At 47.4% G+C, this 25,320-nt stretch overlaps 1 protein-coding gene across 3 annotated transcripts; it reads left to right on the top strand.

Moving 5' to 3' along the window:
- The first annotated feature begins 1,501 nt into the window (after nt 1-1,501).
- EDF1 (endothelial differentiation related factor 1) lies at nt 1,502-23,501 on the top strand. 3 transcript variants are annotated; one of them, XM_073314651.2, is made up of 5 exons: nt 1,515-1,655; nt 10,605-10,656; nt 19,747-19,907; nt 20,532-20,625; nt 23,194-23,501. In XM_073314651.2, the coding sequence occupies exons 1-5, from the start codon at nt 1,578-1,580 to the stop codon at nt 23,253-23,255; spliced, it is 447 nt and encodes a 148-aa protein (XP_073170752.1). In that variant the 5' UTR covers nt 1,515-1,577; the 3' UTR covers nt 23,256-23,501. The 3 variants fall into 3 exon arrangements, with proteins under 3 accessions (XP_073170751.1, XP_073170752.1, XP_073170753.1); XM_073314652.2 differs by lacking the exon at nt 1,515-1,655 and adding an exon at nt 6,736-6,952; XM_073314650.1 differs by lacking the exon at nt 10,605-10,656 and having other exon boundaries at nt 1,502-1,655.
- Nucleotides 23,502-25,320: the final 1,819 nt, after the last annotated feature.

The raw sequence follows: 25,320 nt of genomic DNA, 5'->3' as shown, positions 1-25,320 counted from the left end.
GCGGAGCGGGGGGGTGGGGGGACCCGCAGGGGGCAATGGGGGGGTGCAGCACGCCCGGGGGGGGGCAGGCGGAGGGGAGGGGTGGGGGGACCCGCAGGGGGCAATGGGGGGGTGCAGCACGCCCGGGGGGGGCAGGCGGAGCGGGGGGGTGGGGGGACCCGCAGGGGGCAATGGGGGGGTGCAGCACGCCCGGGGGGGGGCAGGCGGAGCGGGGGGGTGGGGGGACCCGCAGGGGGCAATGGGGGGGTGCAGCACGCCCGGGGGGGGGCAGGCGGAGCGGGGGGGTGGGGGGACCCGCAGGGGGCAATGGGGGGGTGCAGCACGCCCGGGGGGGGGCAGGCGGAGGGGAGGGGTGGGGGGACCCGCAGGGGGCAATGGGGGGGTGCAGCACGCCCGGGGGGGGCAGGCGGAGCGGGGGGTGGGGGGACCCGCAGGGGGCAATGGGGGGGTGCAGCACGCCCGGGGGGGGGCAGGCGGAGCGGGGGGGTGGGGGGACCCGCAGGGGGCAATGGGGGGGTGCAGCACGCCCGGGGGGGGGGCAGGCGGAGCGGGGGGGTGGGGGGACCCGCAGGGGGCAATGGGGGGGTGCAGCACGCCCGGGGGGGGCAGGCGGAGCGGGGGGGTGGGGGGACCCGCAGGGGGCAATGGGGGGGGTGCAGCACGCCCGGGGGGGGCAGGCGGAGCGGGGGGGTGGGGGGACCCGCAGGGGGCAATGGGGGGGTGCAGCACGCCCGGGGGGGGGCAGGCGGAGCGGGGGGGTGGGGGGACCCGCAGGGGGCAATGGGGGGGTGCAGCACGCCCGGGGGGGGCAGGCGGAGCGGGGGGGTGGGGGGACCCGCAGGGGGCAATGGGGGGGTGCAGCACGCCCGGGGGGGGAAGGCGGAGCGGGGGGGTGGGGGGACCCGCAGGGGGCAATGGGGGGGTGCAGCACGCCCGGGGGGGGGGCAGGCGGAGCGGGGGGGGTGGGGGGACCCGCAGGGGGTAATGGGGGGGTGCAGCACGCCCGGGGGGGGGCAGGCGGAGCGGGGGGGTGGGGGGACCCGCAGGGGGCAATGGGGGGGTGCAGCACGCCCGGGGGGGGGCAGGCGGAGCGGGGGGTCTGGGGCAGGCCGGGGACGCGGTGGAGCCGCGGGGGCGGGGAGGCCGGACAGCCTGTCGCTCGGGGCGGCGGAGACCCCGGGGCCGGCGCTGCCCAGCAAACACCTGCCCCAGCCACGCCCCCGAGCGCGGAGCCAGCCGCAGCCCCGCCTCCCTCGCCGCTCAGCCCGGCCACGCCCCCGAGCCGCGTCAGCGCGGGCCCAGAAGCGTGTTGACGCCGAAGCCTATTGAGACAAGGCGCCCCGAAGTCCCACCCTCCAGAAGGCGTCAATCTCACCCAGTAAGGTAACGTATTTAATGAGTGGCGTGTATGTGCACCAATCAGCGCGCCGATGGGCCGCACAGCCGTTCCGGTTCGGGACCCCTCTCTCATCCAATCAGTGCAAGTCTACTTGAGGAGTGACAGGCAGGTCGCCCTATGAGCGGCGGGCTGGAGGGCGCAAGAGGAGGCTGCGCTGCGGGCGGAGTCGGTCGGTGCCATGGCGGAGAGCGACTGGGACACGGTCACGGTGCTGCGCAAGAAGGGGCCGAGCGCGGCCCAGGCCAAGTCCAAGCAGGTCAGGGGGTGCCCGGAGCCCGGGCCGGGGCTGCCCGAGCGGGTCCCGTCGGCCCGGCCCGCCCCGCCCCGCCGCGGCCCCTCCCCCTCCCTGGCTGCGGGCCGGGCCGGGTCCCCTCAGGCGCTGGCTGAGCCCGCGGGGGAGGAGGCCCGGGGCGGGGCGGGGAGGAGGCCCGGGGCGGGGCGGGGCGGGCCCGGCTCCCCGCTGCCCGGGGCCCGGCTCCCCGCTGCCGTGTGCTGGGCGGGGCGGGGCTCACCGGCCGGGGCCGGGCGGCCGCCGCGCCCCGCTCGCGCTCGGGGGCTGGCTGCGGGGCGGGCGCGGCGCGGGGCTCGCGGCGGCCCGGGGCTGTGGGACCCGCGCCGCCGCTCCCTGCGCGGGCTTGTGCGGATGGCTGGAAGTGGGGCGCCCTGCTGCGCGCCGAGTAACGCTCGCTGGGGTCCTTGCCCTGCTCGCCGCCCAGCACCCCTCTTGGGAGCCGGCTGGATATGGGCTGCTGGCGGGGGCCTTTTGTTGAGGGCAGAGCCGTGCTGGGCGGGATGCGCCCCACCGGGGCCCCGCGCCCCACCGGGGCCCCGCGCCCCACCGGGGCCCCGCGCCCCACCGGGGCCCCGCCTCCTGGGGCTGAAGCCTGGGCAGCTTAGCTTCATGGTGCCCCCTGAGCCCAGGGGCCCTGGGCAGTTGCCCTGCTGGCTACCTCCTAACGCGAGCCCTGGCTTGTATCCGCAGAAAGCCAGGCGCTGTGGCGCAGGGGGGCCGTGGAGTTTTTATAGCCTGTTGGGGGGCTCAGAAAGAGAGAGGTTGGGACCCCCGCTCCAGTAAACGGTCCGAACGCAGAATCCGGTCACTGCTCGGCCGCAGCGCGGCTGGAAGGAGTGTGACATAGAAAAGGGGGTTTTGTCTGGCTTGGTGTGTTCCATTGCTGGCACATGTAGGGTGGCTTTTTTCTAATAACTTGGTGTCTGTGCAGTAAGATTAATTCACCTAGATTATTGTACAGTGACAAATGGCTGCTGGTCTCTCGTGTGACATCTTGGTGCTTTCCATGTTTTTTGCTGAAAAGACAGAATTGACACTGAGGCTTCACTCTTATCCAGGAAAAGCACTGACTTGGCAAGATATAATGTTGCCCCTTGAATTGCTACTTCTAGTAGGAATAAGATGGAATACAGCTGGAAATACAGAATTGCAGATAACGTAGTTCATCTTTCAATATATGATCCTGCTAACCAGGCTGAGAGGGGCATTTGGCACCGATTCTAAAAAATTAATCTCTCTCTTAAGCTCCTCCAGTGTTGCATTGGCTTGTTCTTGTGTGCGTTCGGACATTCAGTGGCTTTCAAAGGTCTTACCCCCATTAAAGATAGAGAACAGATAATTTACTGTATATTAAAAATAATATTTCAAAACTGCTGTGCATCAGATAAGCTGGCTGATGCAACATAATGGGGTGGAGCCAAAACAAGTATAAACTACTTGGAGTGTATGTCCTGCCCCAACCCCAAAGGAAGGAGCTTTTGACACACATCTAGTACTGCAGTTCTCCTATGGTCTATTTCACTTTTAAGGATTTTTGTGATTGGACAACAGCTTTGGGAAGAAGCTGCTGCAAACTTCCCAAGTTCATATTACTTATTTCACATGTGGGTTCATTGCCTGAAAACAAAGTCATGTAGCTGTTTGGTGCAACTACTGTTGGGTGGCAATAAAAATGAACACAGAATTCCTAACTGAAAACAGTCCATCTGTGAACAGTTGTACAAAAAACCTGTATGATAACCATCTCTTAGCTGTTTCGTAATCATCTGTCACCTTGATCCTTTTGCCCCTCATGGTACGGCAGCTGAATACCAAATTCTGTGACCTTTGCCTATCATCTGTTTGTTCCTAGGTAACTCTAAAAGTTCCAAGGTGAAACTGGAGTATGTGGTTTTGGTATCAGTGGAGATAAGTACTTTTCTCCATTAACTTGTACTTAGTTGGTGTTTGTGTTTAATAATACTAATGGTTAGTGCTGCATTTTGTTTACTGGCTACTTAAAAAATAACCATCTATAGCAGGGGCAGCTCTAGCAATTTTGCTGCCCCAAGCAGCTGCTGCCAAATTGCCACCGCCACAACAGTGGCAGAGCAGCTGCCAAATTGCTGCCACGGGACATGGACTGCCGCCCTGTTCTAATTGCCACCCCAAGCACCTGCTTGGAAAGCTGGTGCCTGGAGCCGGCCCTGATCTATAGTCTACGTATCGGGGGTAGCTGCGTTAGTCTGTGTCCACAAAAACAATGAGGAGTCCGGTGGCACCTTAAAGACTAACAGTTTTATGCATCTCCATGCATCTGAAAAAGTGGGTTTTTTATGCATGAAAGCTTATGCCCAAAGAAATCTATTGGTCTTTAAGATGCCACCAGACTTCTCATCTATAGTCTAATTATTTTAGGAGAGCAAGTGGATAAGTTAGCTAGGTATGGAAACAATCTCTTATCCAACCGTGAGAAGTCATAAAAGAGCATTTCTGTGTATGACTTGAAACAGTTTTTTTTTCCTGACAAGTTTGTACACAGTTACTCTTTAACTAGACAAAAATGATGACCTCAGCAAAACATCTGAGTGAATGAGATTAGACCATATGTAAGGTTAAGATTCTGTCACGGGTATTCAGGTCACAGGCAATAAACAGAAATTCATGGAAGCCTGTGACCTGTCTCTGACTTTCACTAAAAATACCCTGGGGGGCAAAAGGAGGAACAAACAGCACTGCCAGGGCTTGCAGTTGCTCCTGTGGCAGGGGCTAACTGCTTCTTCTCCAGCCCAAAGAGGGCTGACCACACTCCGGCTGCTACTCCAGAGGGTTGGGGCCCAGCACCATAGCAGAGGTCCCCTGGGCAGGCTGCTGGCTAGCTGTTTTGGGGGCCCCGGGGCAGGGTGCCGGCTCTGCCCCGCCCCAGAAGAAGTCATGAAGGTCCTGGAAAGTCATGGAATCTGTAACTTCCATAAGAGAATTGTATCCTTAACCATGTCTTCAGATATATGCAGCTTCAGGGTCTGTCTGCAGTGCAATGTAAGCCCAAGTTTAGTAGAACTCAAGTTAGCAGACCCTGGGTTTGTTAATTTAGGGCTTGAGTGTCTACACTGAATTATGTGGGCCCGAGTCCAACCACCCATGTCCTAGACTTCCTAGTGCCTTCCCAAAATGTGGCCACTCTAGCCCTTTGTTTGTGATGCAGTGTGGGAAAACTTGGCTGTCCACCAAACCTGACTATCCAGAGGACAAAGAAAATCAGCCCGTGGGATTGTGGAATATTTTCGGCAGACTCCTCAAACACCAGTCCAGTGGGACTGCATCTACACTTCAAAGCAATAGGGATTGAATCCTGGATCCCTGCTTGATTCAGGCTCAGACCCTTCACCCCCGAGGGGTCCTGGGACTCTAGGTCAGAGCCGTGAGTCAGAGGAGCACCTGTCCTCCCCCCAAGCTTCATACCACATTCGGGTGCAGTTTGCAGCAGGGTGGGAGATGCCACCCCTCCTCTCCCACTCTGTCTTCCACTGCGGCTGCCGCTGGCCAAGCTGCTCCCCCATGTGTCTGGTCTCACTAAGCTGGGTGAGAGGACAGGGCCTGTCTATGTTGCTGCCTCTGGCTCAGGAGTTGGTGCTTCAGCTGCTGCTATACTGAAAAAGTGCTTGGTGTGCTGACACACTCACTCAGGCTCACACTTAATCTCCCTCACACACTAGTGGTGGTGCTGTTACTACTTGGTACTTCCCGTCGAAATGCACATCTAGTCTCTGTGGGTTTTTTCTTTAAAAGTTCTTTAAGAACTACAGTGCTTATTTTAATTTTTTTGACTGGTTCTGTCTATTTCATAGTTTGTTTTTCTTATGCTTAAATTTAATTCTTTGAGTAGTGAGTTCTAAAATGCCTAACTGGTCCTGGCTGGAGTAATTATCATTATTACTGACCATGTTGAGCTTTGTCAATCATTGTTTAAAGTGATACAATCAAATAATGTGATCCTTCTTGAATGTAAATTTAGCTTGTACTCCCCTTAGCAATGCCAGTTTAAAAAAAATTAGCTAAACACACAACTTCAGACACACTACAGATGAAGGTTCTTTATTTTCAAATAGTATTTTTAGTTATATCTGTAAAATAACTTAAAATTCATAGGAAAACAAATGCGGTTCCAAGTCTGATACTAATAGCAATGATGGAGTCAAATGTTAGTGAGTCAGATACATGATTGTGATCAGTAAATATAAATGCCAAAATAATTAGAAAAATTTCCCATTCTTAATAAGAGGAAAAAAAGTAATCACATGTTAAAATTAAATACATTTTTAGTAGTGTGAAAACAATTGACTAAAATAGAGTAGATAGTGGCAGTAACACAGAACATCTGTTAGAGAAAGGAAGCCTATTTTATTTATTTGTATTTATCTCTACTAAAGGTAGTGTATAAAGTATCAGATGTGTGTTTCTGATACCTTGTAAGGCTCCAAAATTGATACCTCAAGGCTTGGGATTGGAAATATCTTGTTGTATTGTCTTCTGATATTTTAAATTTATGTGTAAATTTAGAACAATGGCTTTAATTGGGGTTTGTATATTTTTTCTTTATATAGTAATTAGGAGTACTGTATCTAAGGGTATATTTACACTACAAAGTTAAGTTGATTTTATGTTAATCGACATTGATCCGCCGATTTAAGCAAGTTGATCTTGTGTGTCCCCACTATGCTCATAGTGTCGGTGGAGTGCATCCTCCCTAGCAGGGCTTGCATCAATGCACAGAGCGCTGCACTATGGGTGAGTGCATGGAGCTGAGTGGAATTTTGGGTTGGGCTTACGATGCCTCATGGGACCAAAACATTTGCGCGGGTGGTTATAACATGGCGTTAGCCTCCCATGATGCACTTACCTCCCTCTCTCCCTGAAATGCACAGCAAAGAAACCAAGCCTTTTTTGCGCCTTTTTTCCTAAACCTGGGTTACCCGCGCAGACGCCATAGCACGGCAAGCGTGGACTCTGATCAGCTGTACACTGTTGTTGTGAGCATTACAAACACCTCATGTCTTATCCTGCAGTATATACTGAGCCGAAGCAGGAACAATGTGATGCCACGCAAGCAGCCCTGCTGGAAGCCATGGACCGGAGCAATTAGCAGATGCTGGCAACAGTCACGCATCACCTTGACATGGTGGAACACCGCTTCTGGGCCCAGGAAACAAGCACTGACTGGTGGGACCGCATAGTTATGCAGCTATGGGATGACGAGCAGTGGCTGCAGAACTTTCGAATGCGTAAGGCCACTTTCATGGAACTGTGTGAGGAGCTTTCCCCAGCCCTAAAGCGCAGCAATAGTAAAATGAGAGCTGCTCTGACAGTTGAGAAGCGAGTGGCGATAGCTCTCTGGAAGCTTGCAATGTTAGACTGCTACCGATCAGTGGGGAATCAACTTGGAGTGGGTAAATCTACCGTGGGGTCTGCTGTGATCCAAGTTTCCAGGGCAATCAATAGACTTCTGGTACGAAGGATAGTGACTCTGGGCAACATGCAGGGCATAGTGGATGGTTTTGCCACTATGCGGTTCCCTAACTGCTGTGGGACTGTAGACGGAACACGTGTGTTGTTCCTTACCAAGCTGTTCCCTTCATTGCATTTTCTCCCCTGTAAACTCCACCCCCACTAACCACAGTGTACTGATGAATGAGGAGAAAAGGCTCTTCAATCTGTAAAGTTTTATTATGGTCACAAACACACAGACAGCAAAGAAGAGTAAGATAACTTGGGGCAAAAAGGGCTGCTGATACTGCGGGGGCGGGAACAAGGAAAGCTTGCTTACAGATGCACTGCAATAACCATCAAAGGTGCGGGAACGGGCACCTTCTGGTCCTTGTACCCTCCCCTGGTATTGAGTGCTCCTCTCCCCCCCTCCCCCAGATGTTTGTGGGGGCGGGGAGGATGTAGAACTGGGTGATGATGGCAGCAGGTTCAGCAATGGCTCCAGAGGGATTCAAGCATCCAGCTGCCTTTCTTGAGCCTCAATCGGACGCCTAATCATAGAATATCTGGGTTGGAAGGGACCTCAGGAGATCATCTAGTCCAACCCCCTGCTCAAAGCAGGACCAGTTTTTGCCCCAGATCCCTAAATGGCCCCCTCAAGGATTGAACTCAAAACCCTGGGTTTAGCAGGCCAATGCTTAAACCACTGAGCTATCCCTCCCCCTATGTCTGTTTGTTCCTTCATAATCCACAGCATCTCTTCCTCGGTGGCATGCTCTTGTTCCCTACATGCTGTCCTTATGCAGGCTGTCACGCAGTGTAATCCTCCATGCTCTGAGCTCCGTCTTGTCACTCTTGGAGGCGTGCATTAATTCATTGAACAAGTCCTCCCAAGTAGTCTTTTTCTGCCTTCTAATCTGGGAAAGTCTCTGTCCCAGTGTGGAGGATGTGCCAATGGACAGGTTTCAGCTGTAAAGAATACAAAGCACAAGGGTAGCATTGACAGTGCATGCATTGTTTCTGGTGCAAGGTTAATTCTTTTTATAAAAGAAACATCCTTCAATGCACTTCCCTGCAAGCCACAACATAATCACAACCACTGGCTATTGCAGGAGTTGGTTTGCTGCTCCAGCCATGGTGTGTAGTCCACAAGGCATGGGTGAGAGGTCTTGTCTTCACAAAAGCTGCAGCACATTCTTGGGATCACAGGTTGGAACTTGAGAAAAGGCCCCTTTTCCCCTAGCAACCTTGATATTGCTTGAGGACAGGCACCAGTGTCAAGCTCTGAAAATAGTTTGGTTGTTACAAAAGTGGCACTGGGTTGGGGGCGGGGGGAAAGGAGACAAACAGGAAACATCCGTCTCCCCATTTTTAAGTGCTGGTTGCAATATGTGATGATCCCTTCCAACCACAACCAGAGCACACTTGGGAAAGTGTGGTTCTGTGACTGAGAATTCACCAAATGGGGTGGATTACTTGTCAAATTGCTTGTGGTTTAAGGGCTAGCATTTAAAACTCCCCCCGTTTCCCCTAGGTGACCACATACAATATCACTTTCCTGAGGGTAAGGGAGGCGGAAAGGGAGCAAATGCTGCAAGCGTCTGGGTACAGACCTGGTCCTTATGCTGCAGTGCTGTGCCCCGCAATGATGCCAGCAGAGTTAATACTGGAGTGGCGGGGGAAAGTATCCTACCGTGGTGGACGAAATAAGGCAGCCCTTCCCAGAAACCTTCTGCAAAGGATTGCAGAGTACCTCCATGAAAGCTTCCTAGAGATCTCCATGAAGGATTCCAGGGCCATCCCCATGCACATAAACAGTCTTTTGGAGAGCTCCCTCTGCATAGCTGGAGTGGTCACCGATACCCACGACACCTCCTTTTTTCTTCAGATTCAACATTAAAAATAATAGCATGTAACCCCGACAGTTTGATTGGAAATGTGGACTCACCAGAGGTGTCTTCCCGGGCATCATGCTCTGCCGGCAATTGGTCCTATGTGGGGATGTGCTCCAGAGTTTAAAAAGGGTTCTTGGCTGTTGAGGGAGAATGGATCCTTCGCTTGCCTGTCTTGCATTCTCCTCCTCTTCCTCATCAACAATGTCCTTGTTGTTGCTTGAGGTCGCCTGGGGCTCCTGGGAGGTATCCATGGAGCATTTTGGGGTAGTGGTGGGGTTGCCGCCAAGAATCACATGCAGCTCCTCATAGAAGTGGCATGTCTGTGGATCAGAACCAGAGTGACTGTTTGCCTCCCTTTATCTTCTGGTATGCTTGCTGAAGCGCCTTTATTTTCATGTCGCACTTCTGTGTGTCCGTGTTATAGCCCTTTTTCCCCAATGCCCTGTGTGATTTTGGCAAAGATGTCAGCATTTCTTCTGCTGGATCGGAGCTCTGCCTGCACAGACTCTTATCCCCACACAGCAATAAGATCCAGCACCTCCTGTGTACTCCATGCTGGAGCACATTTGCGGCCTTAAGCATCCATGTCAGCTATGCTGACAAGCTCTCCATGCTGATCAAACAGGAGATGAAAATTCAAAAGTTTCCAGGGCTTTAACAGGGGGGCAACTGTTTCCTGTGTACCTGGCTGATGTGCAGTGGAGTTGAAAGTGCTCTCCAGAGCGGTCAAAGCAGAGCACTGTGGGACACCTCCTGGAGGCCAGTTCATTCAAATTACACAACACCGTGTCTACACTATCCCCATGTCAACCCTTGGATGTCGAATCAAGCACTGTGCCTCTCATGGAGGTGGAGTACAAAGTTGACTTTATAGGCCCTTGAGGTCAGCGGAAGGGGACTCAGTAGTATAGACACATAAGTTATTAAATTGACCTAACGCGGCTTATGTCGACCTAACTTTGTAGTGTAGACCAGGCCTAAGTTATCAGGTGCCTTAAGTAGCCCCTTGAATCATGGGTAAAGTTGCTGTCTTCCCCCACTCCACCGGTCTGAAATTGCACCCCTACCCTGGGTTTTCATGATTTATGTGTAGATGGTGGATTAGGCTTGAGCCTGAGTTCAAACCTGGGACTTAAATTGCAGTCTAGACACACCTCTAGACATTATCCTAGCCCATTTTACATTGCTTTCTCAATAATAGGGACTATAAAGCAATGTTTCTTTCTCAAACTGGGTGAAGGAAGATTAAAATCCACATAACATAATTTTTTTCTCCAGAACATCCAAAATGTCTCTCTTAATATGGAGAGTTCTTCCAATGTACTTCTCAGAACTAATAAATCTCCTATCCAACTGCCAAAGCAGGCTACTTCCTTTCCTCTCCTCTTGTAGCAAAGTCATTTCGGTTGCCTGGATACATGCTCAGGGAGGTTTTTTTTTTGCTAGCAGCTTGGCTGTTTGAGGATAAATCATTCTTTGTTAAAGTGTTTAAATAGTGGTCTGTGCCTTATGTTAATGGAACTAATCTTGATAAAGTTAAATTTCTTATTTCTAGGCAATCTTAGCAGCTCAGAGAAGAGGAGAAGATGTAGAGACCTCCAAGAAATGTAGGTATTTCTGTCTCGGGGGTGGGTAGGGAAGGCCAGTTTCATGTTTTCCTTTAACTTCATAGTTACCCCTGTCACAGTTTTAGGGTTAACTGCACACATGTACCCCAGCATTCCTCAAGGGTACCCACTTCAGATTTCAGGGTCCCAGCCCTTGCGTCTCTCAGACAGGGACCTTATCTCTCTTCCTCCAGACTTGGGGACTTAGGGTTTTTGCAGCACCTCTGTGATTTTCCCCAGCACTTTTTAAACTTTCTCCAGGGGTTACAACAGTGTGTGCTAGTTACAAAGCAAATTGCATTTAATCGTAGGGAACATATTAAACAAATAAAAGTTCCCATATGCATGGCAGAAGCTTACCAAAGGTCACCCATTCATCCTAGGTGGTCCTAATAAGCCAAAGTCTTTCCAACCCTTCTGCAAGGGTTTCCCTCATAGAATGTCAGGGTTGGAAGGGACCTCAGGAGGTCATCTAGTCCAACCCCCTGCTCAAAGCAGGACCAATCCCCAACTAAATCATCCCAGCCAGGGCTTTGTCAAGCCTGACCTTAAAAACCTCAAAGGAAGGAGTTTCCACCACCTCCCTAGGTAACTATTCCAGTGCTTCACCACCCTCCTAGTGAAAAAGGTTTTCCTAATATCCAATCTTCCGTCCTCTCTCTCAAACAGAAGGTTGTGGCCATTTGCTAAATTAAAAAAAAGACCCATGTGTCAGTTTAATCTCTGGGATTTTTTTTATGCCAAAAACCTTTTCATTGTCTGTTGGTCTCTGGAAAACCCAGTTTGAACCATTACGTGCCAACCTCCCCCAGGGGTGATACCTCTCTGGAGGTGTTTGCATCCTGAGTGATTCACCTTAATCCCACTGGCTGCCAAACAGCTGATTGGTGGTGGGTTGGAGGTGCTGGGAGGGAGGAGGAGTTGCTGATCAGCGGGACAATCCCCGCCCCCATGGTGTTGGCACCTGAACTTTTACACTGCTCTGACTGTAAAGTGGGCCCTTATAGTGGGTATAAACATCATTTACTCCTAAATCAAGGCCCCTTTATGCTTACTGAATTATGTAAAAAGGACTTGGTGTAACTGAGAATTGAGCTCTGTATCTTTTTAAAAAAATACTTGCTTTTTACATAAATGAATTCGTTTGTGTATTGCATTTACAAAACTCTAAAAACAGATAAAGTCTTTTTTGGAAAACTACCAAAAATATAATTTTGGCTAAAATTCTTTAATCCAAAAATGCAGCTTGGAGCAAATATCTAAAAGATAAGATCCTAGTGGCTGATATATATAAAATAGAACTGTTACAGCATCTTTAACCATAGCAACACTGTTATGCAGTAGAGCTAAAATAATACATATTTCCATAAATTCACTCTTTCAAAATACAAGAAGTGAGATATATAAAATAGCTATTGCACTAGTTTTTAATTATGAATTAAATCATTACAGATGTTGGAACTCTTGCAGTCTATTATATTGACAACCTATTTAAAGGTCTTTAAGAAGTGTAAACGTGTATTTACATAATACAGTGTAATGGTACTATTCTGTCTGTACTTTATGTGGATTTCCCCCTAAAAATAATGAGAAAAAATGAGAGAAAATAATGAATATTTAAGACCTCTAAACTCTCAACAGTCCTTCAGTCGTTTTCGTTTTGCAGAGGTCTCAGGTCAGGCTCTGACAATACATAATATATGTGCTTCAATAGTTAAGGATAATAGGGAAAGTTTAAGAAAACAATGGGGAGAAGTTAAGAATGGTGAATGTTGATTTTTTAAATTTGTGCATTTCCTTTCTAGATGTTGATTGTAATAATGTAATCCAGAAAAGGATAAAACACATCTCTAGCTCATTAAAGTATCCTCTTCTAATAAAGTTTGCTATATGTAATGATCAGACTTGAAAACAAATATAAATTTAAGTGGAAATAAAGGAGAAGGGGGATCCAGAATAGTCCTATTTTTTTTGTCAAGGTCTATATTTCTTGGCCAAGGTACAGTCAAAATCTGGACTCCAGAAAAACATTTTTCACAAAGCAAGTGCACCTGTTCAACAAACGCATACAATGCTGTGCATTAATAATATATCCAGGGCATATTGCTTATATTGTTAAATGAAATCAAACCACTGTATAACCTAAAAATAACCTCCAAGAAAGATGTAATAAATTACATCTGAGACTTTGAAAAAAGTACATAAATAAAATGTCAAATAGATGTAAATATTAGCATTAAAACACTTAGAGAAAACTGTTTTGTTTTGAATCTGTTTTGAGTTTATGAAGAGTATTAACTTTGATTTTGTAAAATAAAATTATTGTAGGCATATATAAAACCATATTTGAAACTTTCAAGCCTTCTGTGGCTTATTTAATATTCGTATCAGAGTTTGAAAGAAAACAGTCCGTACACATGAACTCTTTATCTTAGCTTTATGATTCAAGTCTGTCATTTAATAAAACACACCCACACACATGTATTAAGCATGTTAACATGAATAATCACTGTGAAATATCTGTAACTTCAATATCCCTACCGAGAATGAAATGTTACAGGGCAATACAAATTTAAAATAAAATATGGACGATTAATATATAATAGTACTCACCATCAAGGGGAAAGTGTGTGTGATGTTAGAAATTAAGGTCTCTTACAGCTTGAGAGAGTCTGTGATAACTGGAAATCTAATGAACTGCCAACAGCCAAAAGAGTGAAAACTTGGAGGGGAAGGGATTTTTATTCAGGTTGTTTAAAACTTTGTGGATTTTTTTTTTTTTTTTTTTTTTTTGTTGCTAATGCTGAATTATCTGTAGTGGTTAACATTTTGGGGAAGGAACATCTTTGTTCAAGAGTCAACACCCTCACCTCTTGGGTTATTCAGAGAGAACTAACAGTACATCCTCTGAGACCTTCAGTGGGTCCTGCAGTAAAACCAGGGGAAGCAGGAGTTGACACTGATCCCTTTAAAAAAATTAAAACAAAAAAACCTTTCAGTCTCTTATATCTTAGCACAACAAGTGGGAGTATGCTAATGACACTTGCAGAGGACACACAGTTGGGAGGTATTGCAGTATGGAGGAGGACCAGACTATCACATGTGAAGATCTGGATGACCTTGTAAACTGGAGTAATAGAAATAGGATGAAATTTAATAGTGCAAGGTCATGCACTTAAGGACTAACAAGAAGATTTTTTGCTATCTGCTGGGGACTTATCAGTTGGAAGTGACAGAAGAGGAGAAAGACCTGGGTGTATTGGCTGATCGTAGGATGACTGAGCTGCCAATGTAATGCAGCTGTGAAGAAGGTTAATGCTGTCCTAAAATGCATCGGGGGAGGTATTTCCAGTAGAGACAGGGAGGTGTTAGTACCATTATACAAGGCACTGCTGAGCTCTCATCTGGAGTACTGTGTGCGGTTCTGGTCTCCCATGTTTAAGAAGGATGAATTCAAACTGGAACAGGTGCAGAGGACGGCTACTAGGATGATCCAAGGAATAGAAAATCTACCTTATGAGAGGAGACTCAAAGAGCTTGTCTTGTTTAGCCTCACCAAAAGGTATAAATACATCAGAGGGATAAATACCAGGGAGGGGGAAGACTTATTTAAGTTAAGCACCTGTGGAGTCACAAGAACAAATGGATATAAACTGGCCATGAACAAGGTTAGCCTTGAAATTAAATGAAGGTTTCTAACCATCAGAGGAGAGGAATGAAGTTCTGGAACAGCCTTCTAAGGGGAGCAGTGGGGGCAAAAAAACCTAACTGGCTTCAAGACCTGAGCTTGATAAATTTATGGAGGGGATGGTATGATGCGGCTATCTACAATGGCATATGGTCCATTGATGACTGCCAATAGCAAAAAAACCCAATGTCTGGAAATGAGACACTAGATGGGGAGAGCTCTGAGTTACTACAGAGAATTTTTTTCCTGGGTATCTGCCTGGTGGGTCTTACCCACATGCACAGGCTCTAACTGATCACCATATTTGGGGTTGGAATTTTCCTCTGGGGTCAGATTGGCAGAAATGCTGTGGGTTTTTGTTTGTGTTTTTTTTGTTTTTGCCTTCCTCTGCAGCATGTGGCGCTGGTTGCCTGCAGGTTTAAACTAGTGTAAATGGTGGATTCTCTGTAACTTGAAGTCTTTTAAACCATGATTTGAGGACTTCAGCAACTCAGCCAGAGCTTAGGGGTCTATTTCTAGGAGTGGGTGCAGGAGGTCAGACTAGATCAGTGGTTCTTGTCCAGGGCCCCCTGCGGAGCCATGAGCAGATTCAGGGGGTCTGCCAAAATAAACCAAAGAGCCAGCATTAAATTCTCTGGGGCCCAGGGCTGGGCCCAGGGCTGAACCCAAAGCCTGAGCCTCACTGCCCAGGGCTAAAGCCAAAGCCTGAGCAACTTAACTTCATGGGGCCCTGAACGGTTGCCCTGCTTGGTACCCCATAACACTGGCCCTGGTTTTTAATCTACTGGATACGCAGGAAAAACAGTTGTGGCACAGGTGGGCTGTGTTTTTTTGTAATATGTTGGGGGTGGGGGAGCCGTGGCTCTGAACAAAAGAGGTTGAGAAACCCTGGACTAGATGATCATGATGGTCCCTTCTGACCTTAAAGTCTATATACATTATAAGCAAAAAGGATATAAGCCCAATTTATATTATTTGCAGGTCACTTTGAAATTAAAATGTATATCAAGGAATGTTGGTTTGAAATGCGTTAGAGCTTTTTTTAACGATTAAAGTGCACTGTTGAGGGAAAGGTAACAATGTTTGGAATACCCTTATACTTCCAACACCATTTGGTTGGCAAATGCATGCACAAGAGGAAGGTAATTCTGCATGTTTGAAAAATCTGACAATAGAAATTCCTGAAATCCTTGACCACAAATGAAAATTAGTTCTACAGAAAGTCAAAACTGGAAATATTTGTAATTTAGTGAGAGTATAGACTTTTCAGGTGTATAGGCTGAGGTTTGGATGGAATTAGCTTTGTTGCTTGATTATGCAGTGTAATATTTTATGCATGTGTACTCAATGTGAATTGTGAGAGTATTTGGGTACTTAGCTACCTTCCCTCAAATGAGTGTACTTTAACTTCTCTTGGTCCATGTACGTTTTATTGAGTAACAGCTTGAAGGCCCTTCATACTCCACAGTGAACTAGACTTAAATTATGTGGTAGACTGGAAGTTCTATAGCAATTCAAAGTCAAATTAATATTTTAAACTGAAATATGAAAACCAATAAGCCAGTAGTCTGTGTTTTGGTAGTGCATTACATTTTATTCTGACCCTAAATTTTCAGTTTTCAACATGCCACAGACTGCACTGTACAATTCCATCATACAAGTTGTGGTGGGAGTGGCAGGGGAGCTTGGAGTGCTTGGCAGCTGGGGTAGAGGGTTGCGGGTTAAAACATTAACAGGGTTTCTGGTAAAATGGCCAGCAGCATAGTTTAGATTGTTGTCATTAGGTTTCAGAGTCAAGCCAAATAAGATTAATAAAGCAGTTAACACCTGTCTCAAGTATTATTTCAGGCAGTCTGCAGGCAGCGTTGCCTCAGTTACACTTAAGTTTTGTTTGGAAGGTTTTCTTTGCAATCATCAGGGCTGAATTTTTTTAATTAAAAGCTTAGGTTCTGAAGAGTGATTCTATGGTAACTTCTGCATCAGTGGAACTGATGGAATCTGGGGAAGATGGTTGGGAGATGTCCAGGTAACCTCTACACCGGATTTTAACATTGAGAAGGAAGAAAATGAAGTAAGAAAAGATACAGCTGTGGGTGGGAGAATGGACATAAGGAGGAAGGGCAGTGTACATACCAGTCTAATAGGTGATACTGGCGGTAGAATGACCGGGCCTAATCGGGTGAAGAAAGTGAGTGAGGCCAAACAGCAAAAATGAAGATGTTTGTACCCCAGTGCGAGGAGCCGAGGTAACAAAATGGAGGAACTAGAGCTACTGGTGCAGGAAATGAAACCAGGTATTCTAGGGGGAACGGAAACAGGGTGGAATAGTCGTCAGGACTGGAGTGCGGGTATGGAAGGGTCTGTGCTGTTTAGGAAAGACCGAAATAAAGGTAAAGGTGGTGGAGTCGCATTGTCTATCAATGATGAGGTAGAATGTAAAGAAATAAGAAGCGATGGAATGGATAAGACTGTCTGGGCAAAAATCACATTGGGGAAGAAAGCTATATAGACTGGAGGACAAGTGCTAATAATAATAGGGCTCAGATTTTCCTAGATGCGATAGCTGATGGATTCCTTCACCAAGTAGTTGCTGAACCGACTAGAGGGGATGCCATTTTAGATTTGGTTTTGGTGAGTAGTGAGGACCTCCTAGAAGAAATGGTTGTAGGGGACAGCCTTGGTTCAAGCGATCATGAGCTAATTCAGTTCAAACTAAATGGAAGGATAAACAAAAAATAGATCTGCGACTAGGCTTTTTTATTTCAAAAGAGCTAACTTAAAAAAATTAAGGAAATTAGTTAGGGAAGTGGATTGGACTGAAGAACTTGTGGATCTAAAGGCAGAGGAGGCCTGGGATTACTTCAAGTCACAGCTGCAGAAGCTATCAGAAGCCTGCATCTGAAGAAAGGGGAAAAAATTCATAGGCAGGAGTTGTAGACCAAGCTGGATGAGCAAGCATCTCAGAGAAGTGATTAAGAAAAAGCAGCCTACAAGGAGTGGAAGATGGGAGGGATTAGCAAGGAAAGCTACCTTAGTGAGATCAGTACGTGTAGGAATAAAGTGAGAAAGGCCAAAAGCCATGTAGAGTTGGACCTTGCAAAGGGAATTAAAACCAATAGTGTAAAGTTCTATAGCCATATAAATAAGAAGAAAACAAAGAGAGAAGAAGTGGGACTGCTAAACACTGAAGATGGAGTGGAGGTTAAGGATAATCAAGGCATGGCCCAATATCTAAACAAAGACTGAGGCAAAGTATTGAATGAGACTAATGAGGAGCTTAGGGATAATGGTAGGACGACAAATGGGAATGGGGAAATGGAGGTAGATATTACCACATCCGAGGTAGAAGCCAAACTTGAACAGCTTAATGGGGCTAAATCCAGGGGCCCAGATAATATTCTTGGATGAAGATTAAAGGAACTGGCACATGAAATTGCAAGCTCATTAGCAAAAATTTGTAATGAATCTGTAAACTCAGGGGTTGTACCATATGACTGGAGAATTGCTAACATAGTTCCTATTTTTAAGAAAGGAAAAAAGTGATCTGGGTAACTATAGGCCTGTTAGTTGAACATCTGTAGTATGCAAGGTCTTGGAAAAAAATTCGAAGGAGAAAGTAGTTAAGGACATTGAGGTCAATGGTACCTGGGATAAAATGCAACATGGTTTTACTAAAGGTAGATTGTGTTAAACTAACCTGATCTCCTCCTTTGAGAAGGTAACAGATTTTTTTTTTAGACAAAGGAAATGCAGTTGATCTCATCTACCTCGATTTCAGTAAGGCACTTGATATGGTTCCACATGGAGAATTGTTAGCTAAATTGGAAAAGGTGGGGAAAAATATTAATATTGAAAAGTGGATAAGGAACTGGTTAAAGGGGAGAATACAGCAGGTCACACTGAAAGATGAACTGTCAGGCTGGAAGGAGGTTACTAGTGGAGTTCATCAGGGATCGGTTTTGGGACCAATCTTGTTTAATCTTTTTATTACTGACCTTGGCACAAAAAGCAGGAATGTGCTAATAAAGTTTGCGGATGATGCAAAGCAGGGAGGTATTGCCAATACAGAGAAGAACCAGGATATCCTACAGGAGGATCTGGATGACCTTGTAAACTGGAGTAATAGGATGAAATTTAATAGTGAAAAGTGCAAGGTTATGTATTTAGGGATTAATAACAAGAATTTTTGTTATAAACTGGGGACGCATCTCTTGGAAGTAACGGAGGAGAAGGACCTCTGAGTATTGGTTGATCACATGAGCTGCCAATGTGATATGGCCATAAAAAAAAGCTAATGGGGTCTTGGGATGCATCAGGCGGGATATTTCCAGTAGAGATAAGGAGGTGTTAGTACCATTATACAAGGCACTGGTGAGACTGCGTCTGGAATATTGTGTGCAGTTCTGGTCTCCCATTTTTAAGAAAGATGAATTCAAACTGGAACAGGCACAGAGAAGGGCTACTAGGAATGGAAAACCTGTCTTATGAAAGGAGACTCAAGGAGCTTGGCTTGTTCCTTGTCTAACCAAAAGAAGGCTGAGGGGAGATATGATTGCTCTCTCTAAATATATCAGAGGGATAAATACCAGAGAGGGAGGAGAATTATTTAAGCTCAGTACCAGTGTGGACACAAGAATAAATGGATATAAACTGGCCATCAGGAAGTTTAGACTTGAAATTAGATGAAGGTTTCTAACCATCAGAGGAGTGAAGTTCTGGAACAACCTTCCAAGAGAAGCAGTGGGGGCAAAAGACATATATGGCTTCAAGACTAAGCTTGATAAGTTTATGGAGGGGATGATATGATGGGATAGCCTAATTTTGGCAATTAATTGATCTTCGACTATTCGTGGTAGATATGCCCAATGGCCTGTGATGGGATGTTAGATGGGGTGGGATCTGAGTTATTACAGAGAATTCTTTCCTGGGTGGCTGGCTGGTGAGTCTTGCCCACATGCTCAGGGTTTAGCTGATCGCCGTATTTGGGGTCGGGAAGGAATTTTCCTCCAGGGGAGATTGGCAGAGGCCCTGGGAGTTTTTCGCCTTCCTCTGCAGAGTGGGGCACGGGTCACCTGCTGGAGGATTCTCTGCACCTCGAAGTCTTTAAATCACAATTTGAGGACTTCAGTAGCTCAGACATAGGTGAGAGGTTTGTTACAGGAGTGGGTGGGTGAGATTCTGTGGCCTGCGTTGTGCAGGGGGCCAGACTGGACCATCATAATGGTCCCTTCTGACCTTAAAGTCTGATTGTATGATAAAGTTAATGGTGACGTGAATAGGTAGAGTGATGAATGCTGAAAATTCTACAAAGCTTGGGGAAGTTGATTGACTTTCATCAAAGTGCTTGTTTGCCATAGTACAGTTTTGACACTGCCTCTTCTTGATTTTGTTTTAAATGCTAGGGGCAGCAGGCCAAAACAAGCAGCATTCTATCACTAAGAACACAGCTAAGCTGGATCGGGAGACAGAGGAGCTGCACCATGACAGAGTCCCCCTTGAGGTGGGCAAAGTAATCCAGCAGGGCCGACAGAGCAAGGGCCTGACACAAAAGGATTTGGCCACGGTGAGTGCTTATCAGTGTCGTTTGGTCTTTACTCCTGCTTTTCCTTAGCCAGGCTCTGTGTATGTGAGGGAGCTGGGTTGTAAATGGTGTCAAATTAGCCTCCTGACCGGTAGATGGTGAGGAGGTATCATCAAGGGTTAATAGAAGACCTCAAAACTTTTCAGTTTACTGGCTAACTAGCAGCTCAGGTGGTGGACCAGGGACCTCTATCTGGAACCTGTGAGCTATGTTGTGGGCTGGAGGTAAAATGGCTTCCTCTTTAACCGATTTAGCCCTGGCATAGTAATTCCTGACATAAGGTGTTGAAAACCTATCTGTATCTGAGCTTTCAAACAGAAGTGTCTGCCATGCTGCTGGACTGCTGTAGCTTGTGGACACACTCCACTATCGTTCTTGTATCCGATTTCTTGAGAGCGAGGCAGACCTTTTTACAATACAACTGTTATCTGCATGGTAGCACCCAGATAGAAGAAACCAGTGATGACAGGCAGAATTCACTCTTGCAAGCCTGGTGTACTTCTGAGAAGATGCAGCCACTCGTGTAATATGGGATGTCTTGGGTTTGTGTTTCTGAATGTTCACTATTTGTTAAACTGATGTGTTTAAAGCACATCTTCTTTTTAGAAAATAAATGAAAAACCACAAGTTATTGCTGACTACGAATGCGGAAGAGCAATCCCCAACAACCAGGTTCTGGGCAAGATCGAAAGAGCCATCGGTGAGTGTCAGATGCACAGTAGCTGTCTAACCACTTCAGTGTGGGGGAGAGGGATGCTGCTGCTGTCATTTGATTATCTACATTTAGCGCCTTTCTGTTTGCACCCAGCAATTCTATAGGGAAACAGCATGTGTTGCTCTGCCGGTAGGATGCTTGCAGGGTTGATGTCAGTGCTGTTTCATAGGTTCACCTATGGCAGTGGTCACCAACCGGTCAATCGCGATCAACTGGTCGATCCTAGAGGATCTCTCGATCGATCGTGATCTCTAGTGGTGTAGCAGGGCTGCTGCTAAGGCAGACTCTCTGCCTTCCCTGGCCCCCCGCCCCTAGGGCTGCACTGGAAGCGGCCAGTGTTGCCCCAGGGGCGGGGGGCCAGGGGTCTCCCTCTGCGCGCTGCTCCTGCCTGCAAGCGCTGCCCCTGCAGCTCCCACTGGCCAGGAATGGGGAGCTGTGGCCAGTGGGAGCTGCAGGGGCAGTGCTTGTGGAGAAGGGCAGTGCGCAGAGCCACATGCCCCCAGCCCCTCCTCAGGGGCGGCGGCAGGCCTGGGTAGGCAGGGAGCCTGCCTTAGCGGCAGCCATGCTACACCACCAACTGGGAGCTGCTGGAGGTAAGTGCTGTCTGGTGGGAGGCTGCACCCCAGCCCTAGGAGCCCCCTCCTAGAGCCAGCACTCCAAACCCCCCTCCTGCACCCCAAGCCTCAGCTCTGCCCTCCCTCTCAGAGCCGCCACCACCCTGTGCCCCAGCCCTAGCCCAGTCAAAGTGAGTGAGGGTGCGGGAGAACAAGAAATGGACAGAGGTGGGATGGAGGGAGTGGGGCTTTGGGGAAGAGGCAGGGTAGATCCTGGGTTGCCCTTAAATTCAAAACATGATCTTGGGTGTAAAAAGGTTGGAGACCACTGACCTATGGGGTGTCACTTTGCATCCTAATGTTAAGATTGTTTCTGCTGATTTAGAAGCAGGAACTCCGAAGCTTTCAGCTCTCTGCAAGGATTGAAAACTCTCATTGGTTCAGTGTCTGGGACTTGCTCTATGTCTGATAGTGATTTTTTTGGATGGCAGAGACCTGAAGGCCTTATGTAAATCCAAAGTCATGTATTTTGCAGTGAATACATAGAATCATAGAATATCAGGGTTGGAAGGGACCCCAGAAGGTCATCTAGTCCAACCCCCTGCTCAAAGCAGGACCAATTCCCAGTTAAATCATCCCAGCCAGGGCTTTGTCAAGCCTGACCTTAAAAACCTCTAAGGAAGGAGATTCTACCACCTCCCTAGGTAACGCATTCCAGTGTTTCACCACCCTCTTAGTGAAAAAGTTTTTCCTAATATCCAATCTAAACCTCCCCCACTGCAACTTGAGACCATTACTCCTTGTTCTGTCATCTGCTACCATTGAGAACAGTCTAGAGCCATCCTCTTTGGAACCCCCTTTCAGGTAGTTGAAAGCAGCTATCAAATCCCCCCTCATTCTTCTCTTCTGCAGGCTAAACAATCCCAGCTCCCTCAGCCTCTCCTCATAACTCATGTGTTCCAGTCCCCTAATCATTTTTGTTGCCCTTCGCTGGACTCTCTCCAATTTATCCACATCCTTCTTGAAGTGTGGGGCCCAAAACTGGACACAGTACTCCAGATGAGTGCCATTGGAAGTGGGATAAGTTTATGGAGGAGATGATATGATGGGATAACATGATTTTGGCAATTATCTTTAACTATTCATGGTAAATAGGCCCAATGGCCTGTGATGGGCTGTTAGATGGGGTGGGATCTGAGTTGCGGCAGAGAATTCTTTCCTGGGTATCTGGCTGGCGAATCTTGCCCACATACTCAGGGTTCAGCTGATTACCATATTTGGGGTCAGGAAGGAATTTTCCTCCAGGGCAGATTGGAAGAAGCCCTGGGGGGGTTTTCACCTTCCTCTGCAGCATGGGTCACTTGCTGGAGGATTCTCTGCACCTTGAAGTCTTTAAACCATGGTTTGAGGACTTCAGTAGCTCAGACATAGGTGAGAGGTTTATTGCAGGAGTGGGTGGGTGAGATTCTGTGGCCTGCATTGTGCAGGAGGTCAGACTAGACAATCATAATGGTCCCTTCTGACCTTAATGGCTGAGTGCCCACCTTTCTAGTTATGCAAAGCCTTAATTTCATATTTGTAATGAACTAGGATATCTGCTGCTAAAACCATCTGAAATGGCTTTTGCAATGATGCTTAGTAGAGTGGTGCTTCTCAGACTAGTGACACACCCCCCCCGACCCCCAGGATTATTCTTTGGGCAATGACTCAGCTAATGGCCTGTAAGTTACCTGAGCAAGGGTCAGTTTTTTCAATTACCTGTTTCAGTTTCTTTTCAGTTATGTATAAAGCCTGATTTTTTTTTCTTAAATAAATCTCCCTTTCTCCTCCTCTCTCTTCTGTGCTTGCTCTGTCTTGTAGTGGGTGACTTCTCCCTCCCTCCCCTCCCTCCAGCCACCTTAGTTCATTTGTTGGGCTGTTGGAAGGTTCAGGGTGACAAGTATGTAGGGAGGACTCAAGGCAAACTGCTGAAAGTTGTCTCCTTTGTGTGTCATTCCAGGCCTTAAGCTACGTGGAAGGGATATTGGAAAACCACTTGAGGCTGGCCCGAAAGGGAAATGAAAACAAAGCCTCGAAATCAGTTTGTTCAGACTGATCTCATCTGGCTGGTGCTCTTTGACCACCAGAATCTCTCTTCATGTTGCCAAGCAGAACAAGAGGGTTTCAGACTTGCTTGGGGGGATGGGGACCTGCAGAATTTCTACCTTCTGTAAAAAGGCAAACTTAAGAAATGATTTTCCTGATTTTGTTTTTTCCTTTCTCCTTTCTGGAGATTAAGAAACTAAACCCAATAAATATTGCATCTAATTTTGCCAGAACAGTGTGTCTTGGTGTTCAGAAATAGCTATTGATAAGACAGTTGGGGTGATCTGAAGTAGGATAATTTAATTGGAGCAATTTTAAGGGAGGGTGGGTTGGGAGAGGTGGGGGTTGATCAGAATCCATATGGAAAAGGGGTGGGTTTGGGGCACTATATTGGAATGACGTTTATTTGTTCCTTCCAGCCTGTTTTAAAGAGATGTATAATAAAGTTTGTTACCCTTCAGTTGGCTGGTGTGATCATTTCTTGGGTCTGGAGGTGGCTCACCTCCCCAGTGCCTGTTTAGCGTGTGGGACTACACACAATGGAAAATGCATAGAGCACGGAGGAAATCACTGAAGTTCTAAAGTCAGAGAGAGCACAGGAGGAGTCAGATGTTGCCAGAAGCAGTGAAGTGAGATGTTCTTCTGCATGGCCTGGGAAAGCAGCCTTGACATCCGAAACAAGTCATGGTGTTGACTCTAGTGCAGTGGAGGTGGGTTCAAAGAGCAAGGTCGTCACAAAGAAAGTGACTTAGACTAAACCAGGAAACTTCCAGCTAGTCAAGAATAAGTACTTCTACCCAGCACCATTCTCTTTTGTACCAAGCCAGTAGTTCCCAGTGGAACTAGACAAACTTCTTTTAACCAAAATGGGTGCAAATATTCTGAGCTTGCCAGGGCTCTTGCTAGAGATGACAGCTCAGTGTAACTTAGTGTAATGGCCTAGGTAAGGTCAGCACTGCATCTTATGACCTCTGTATAGTACTGCAAGAGAGACTTACTGATGAAATCTGCACACTTCTCTCCTGAAATGAGTGCTGAAATGTAACCCTTTCCTTCAGCCAAGTTTTCAGAATGATGGTTCTGAAGAAGCTAGACTTGCATGACATATGCTTGTACTTGTACAGAGGCAGAACCAGTTGGCTAGCAGCTCTAGACTCTAGTCTGTGGTTCAGACTGCAGGCTTCTGATTAGCTTAAATGATGCTGTACTTCAGGGTCCACAAATACAGCTGTGGATTGTGGGGAAAAATAGGCTGAACAAGAATAATTCCTGTACAAATGGGCTTGTGCCAACTAATCTTCAAAAGCTGTTTGTTTAGCTGTGTGAAAAACGGAGGGCTTGGAACTCCCTTCATGTTCCTCAGTAGGACCTGCAGTGACCCCCACTTCATTCTCTCTGCTGCTCCCTGGAGCCCAGTTCACATGGGGAATTTAGCTCATGCTCTGAATACTAATGCAATGCAACCATTTCAGTTACATGGCCCCTTCACCTTGATTTCTCCTCCGCATGCCTTTGAAGGGAAAAGCAGATGATGAGATACAGTAAGTTGTTTGCCCAAGGTCATGCACAAACTCTGGCGGAGCTTGGACTTCAATAGCTACAGCCACTGCCTTGGATTCGACCTTCTATATCTAAGTTCCCCATTTTAGAATCATAGAATATCAGGGTTGGAAGGGACCTCAGGAGGTCATCTAGTCCAACCCCCTGCTCAAAGCAGGACCAATCCCCAATTTTTGCCCCAGGTCCCTAAATGGCCCCCTCAAGGATTGAACACGGAACTCTGGGTTTAGCGGGCCAATGCTCAAACCACTGAGCTATCCCTCCCCCCAAGCCAGTCTTTGGACTTAAGGAGTTTCTGGTCACCAGCACTCAAGCACTTCTTTTTATTTGAAAGTAACTCCTGACATATTGAAGGTTGTATAGTGTTTACAAGATTAATAAAGGGTCAGATTAGGATTTTAGTCAAATGGCTTCTGAGATTGTAAAGGGGGAAATTGGTTTGATATGTAGCTGTACTTATTGTAAAATAACAGTACCAGAT

The sequence above is a fragment of the Lepidochelys kempii genome, chromosome 16 (assembly GCF_965140285.1).
Source record: "Lepidochelys kempii isolate rLepKem1 chromosome 16, rLepKem1.hap1, whole genome shotgun sequence".
Classification (NCBI taxonomy): Eukaryota; Metazoa; Chordata; order Testudines; family Cheloniidae; genus Lepidochelys; species Lepidochelys kempii.
The sequence above is the reverse complement of the archived record's forward strand: the minus strand, read 5'-3'. Positions and strand labels throughout refer to the sequence as shown.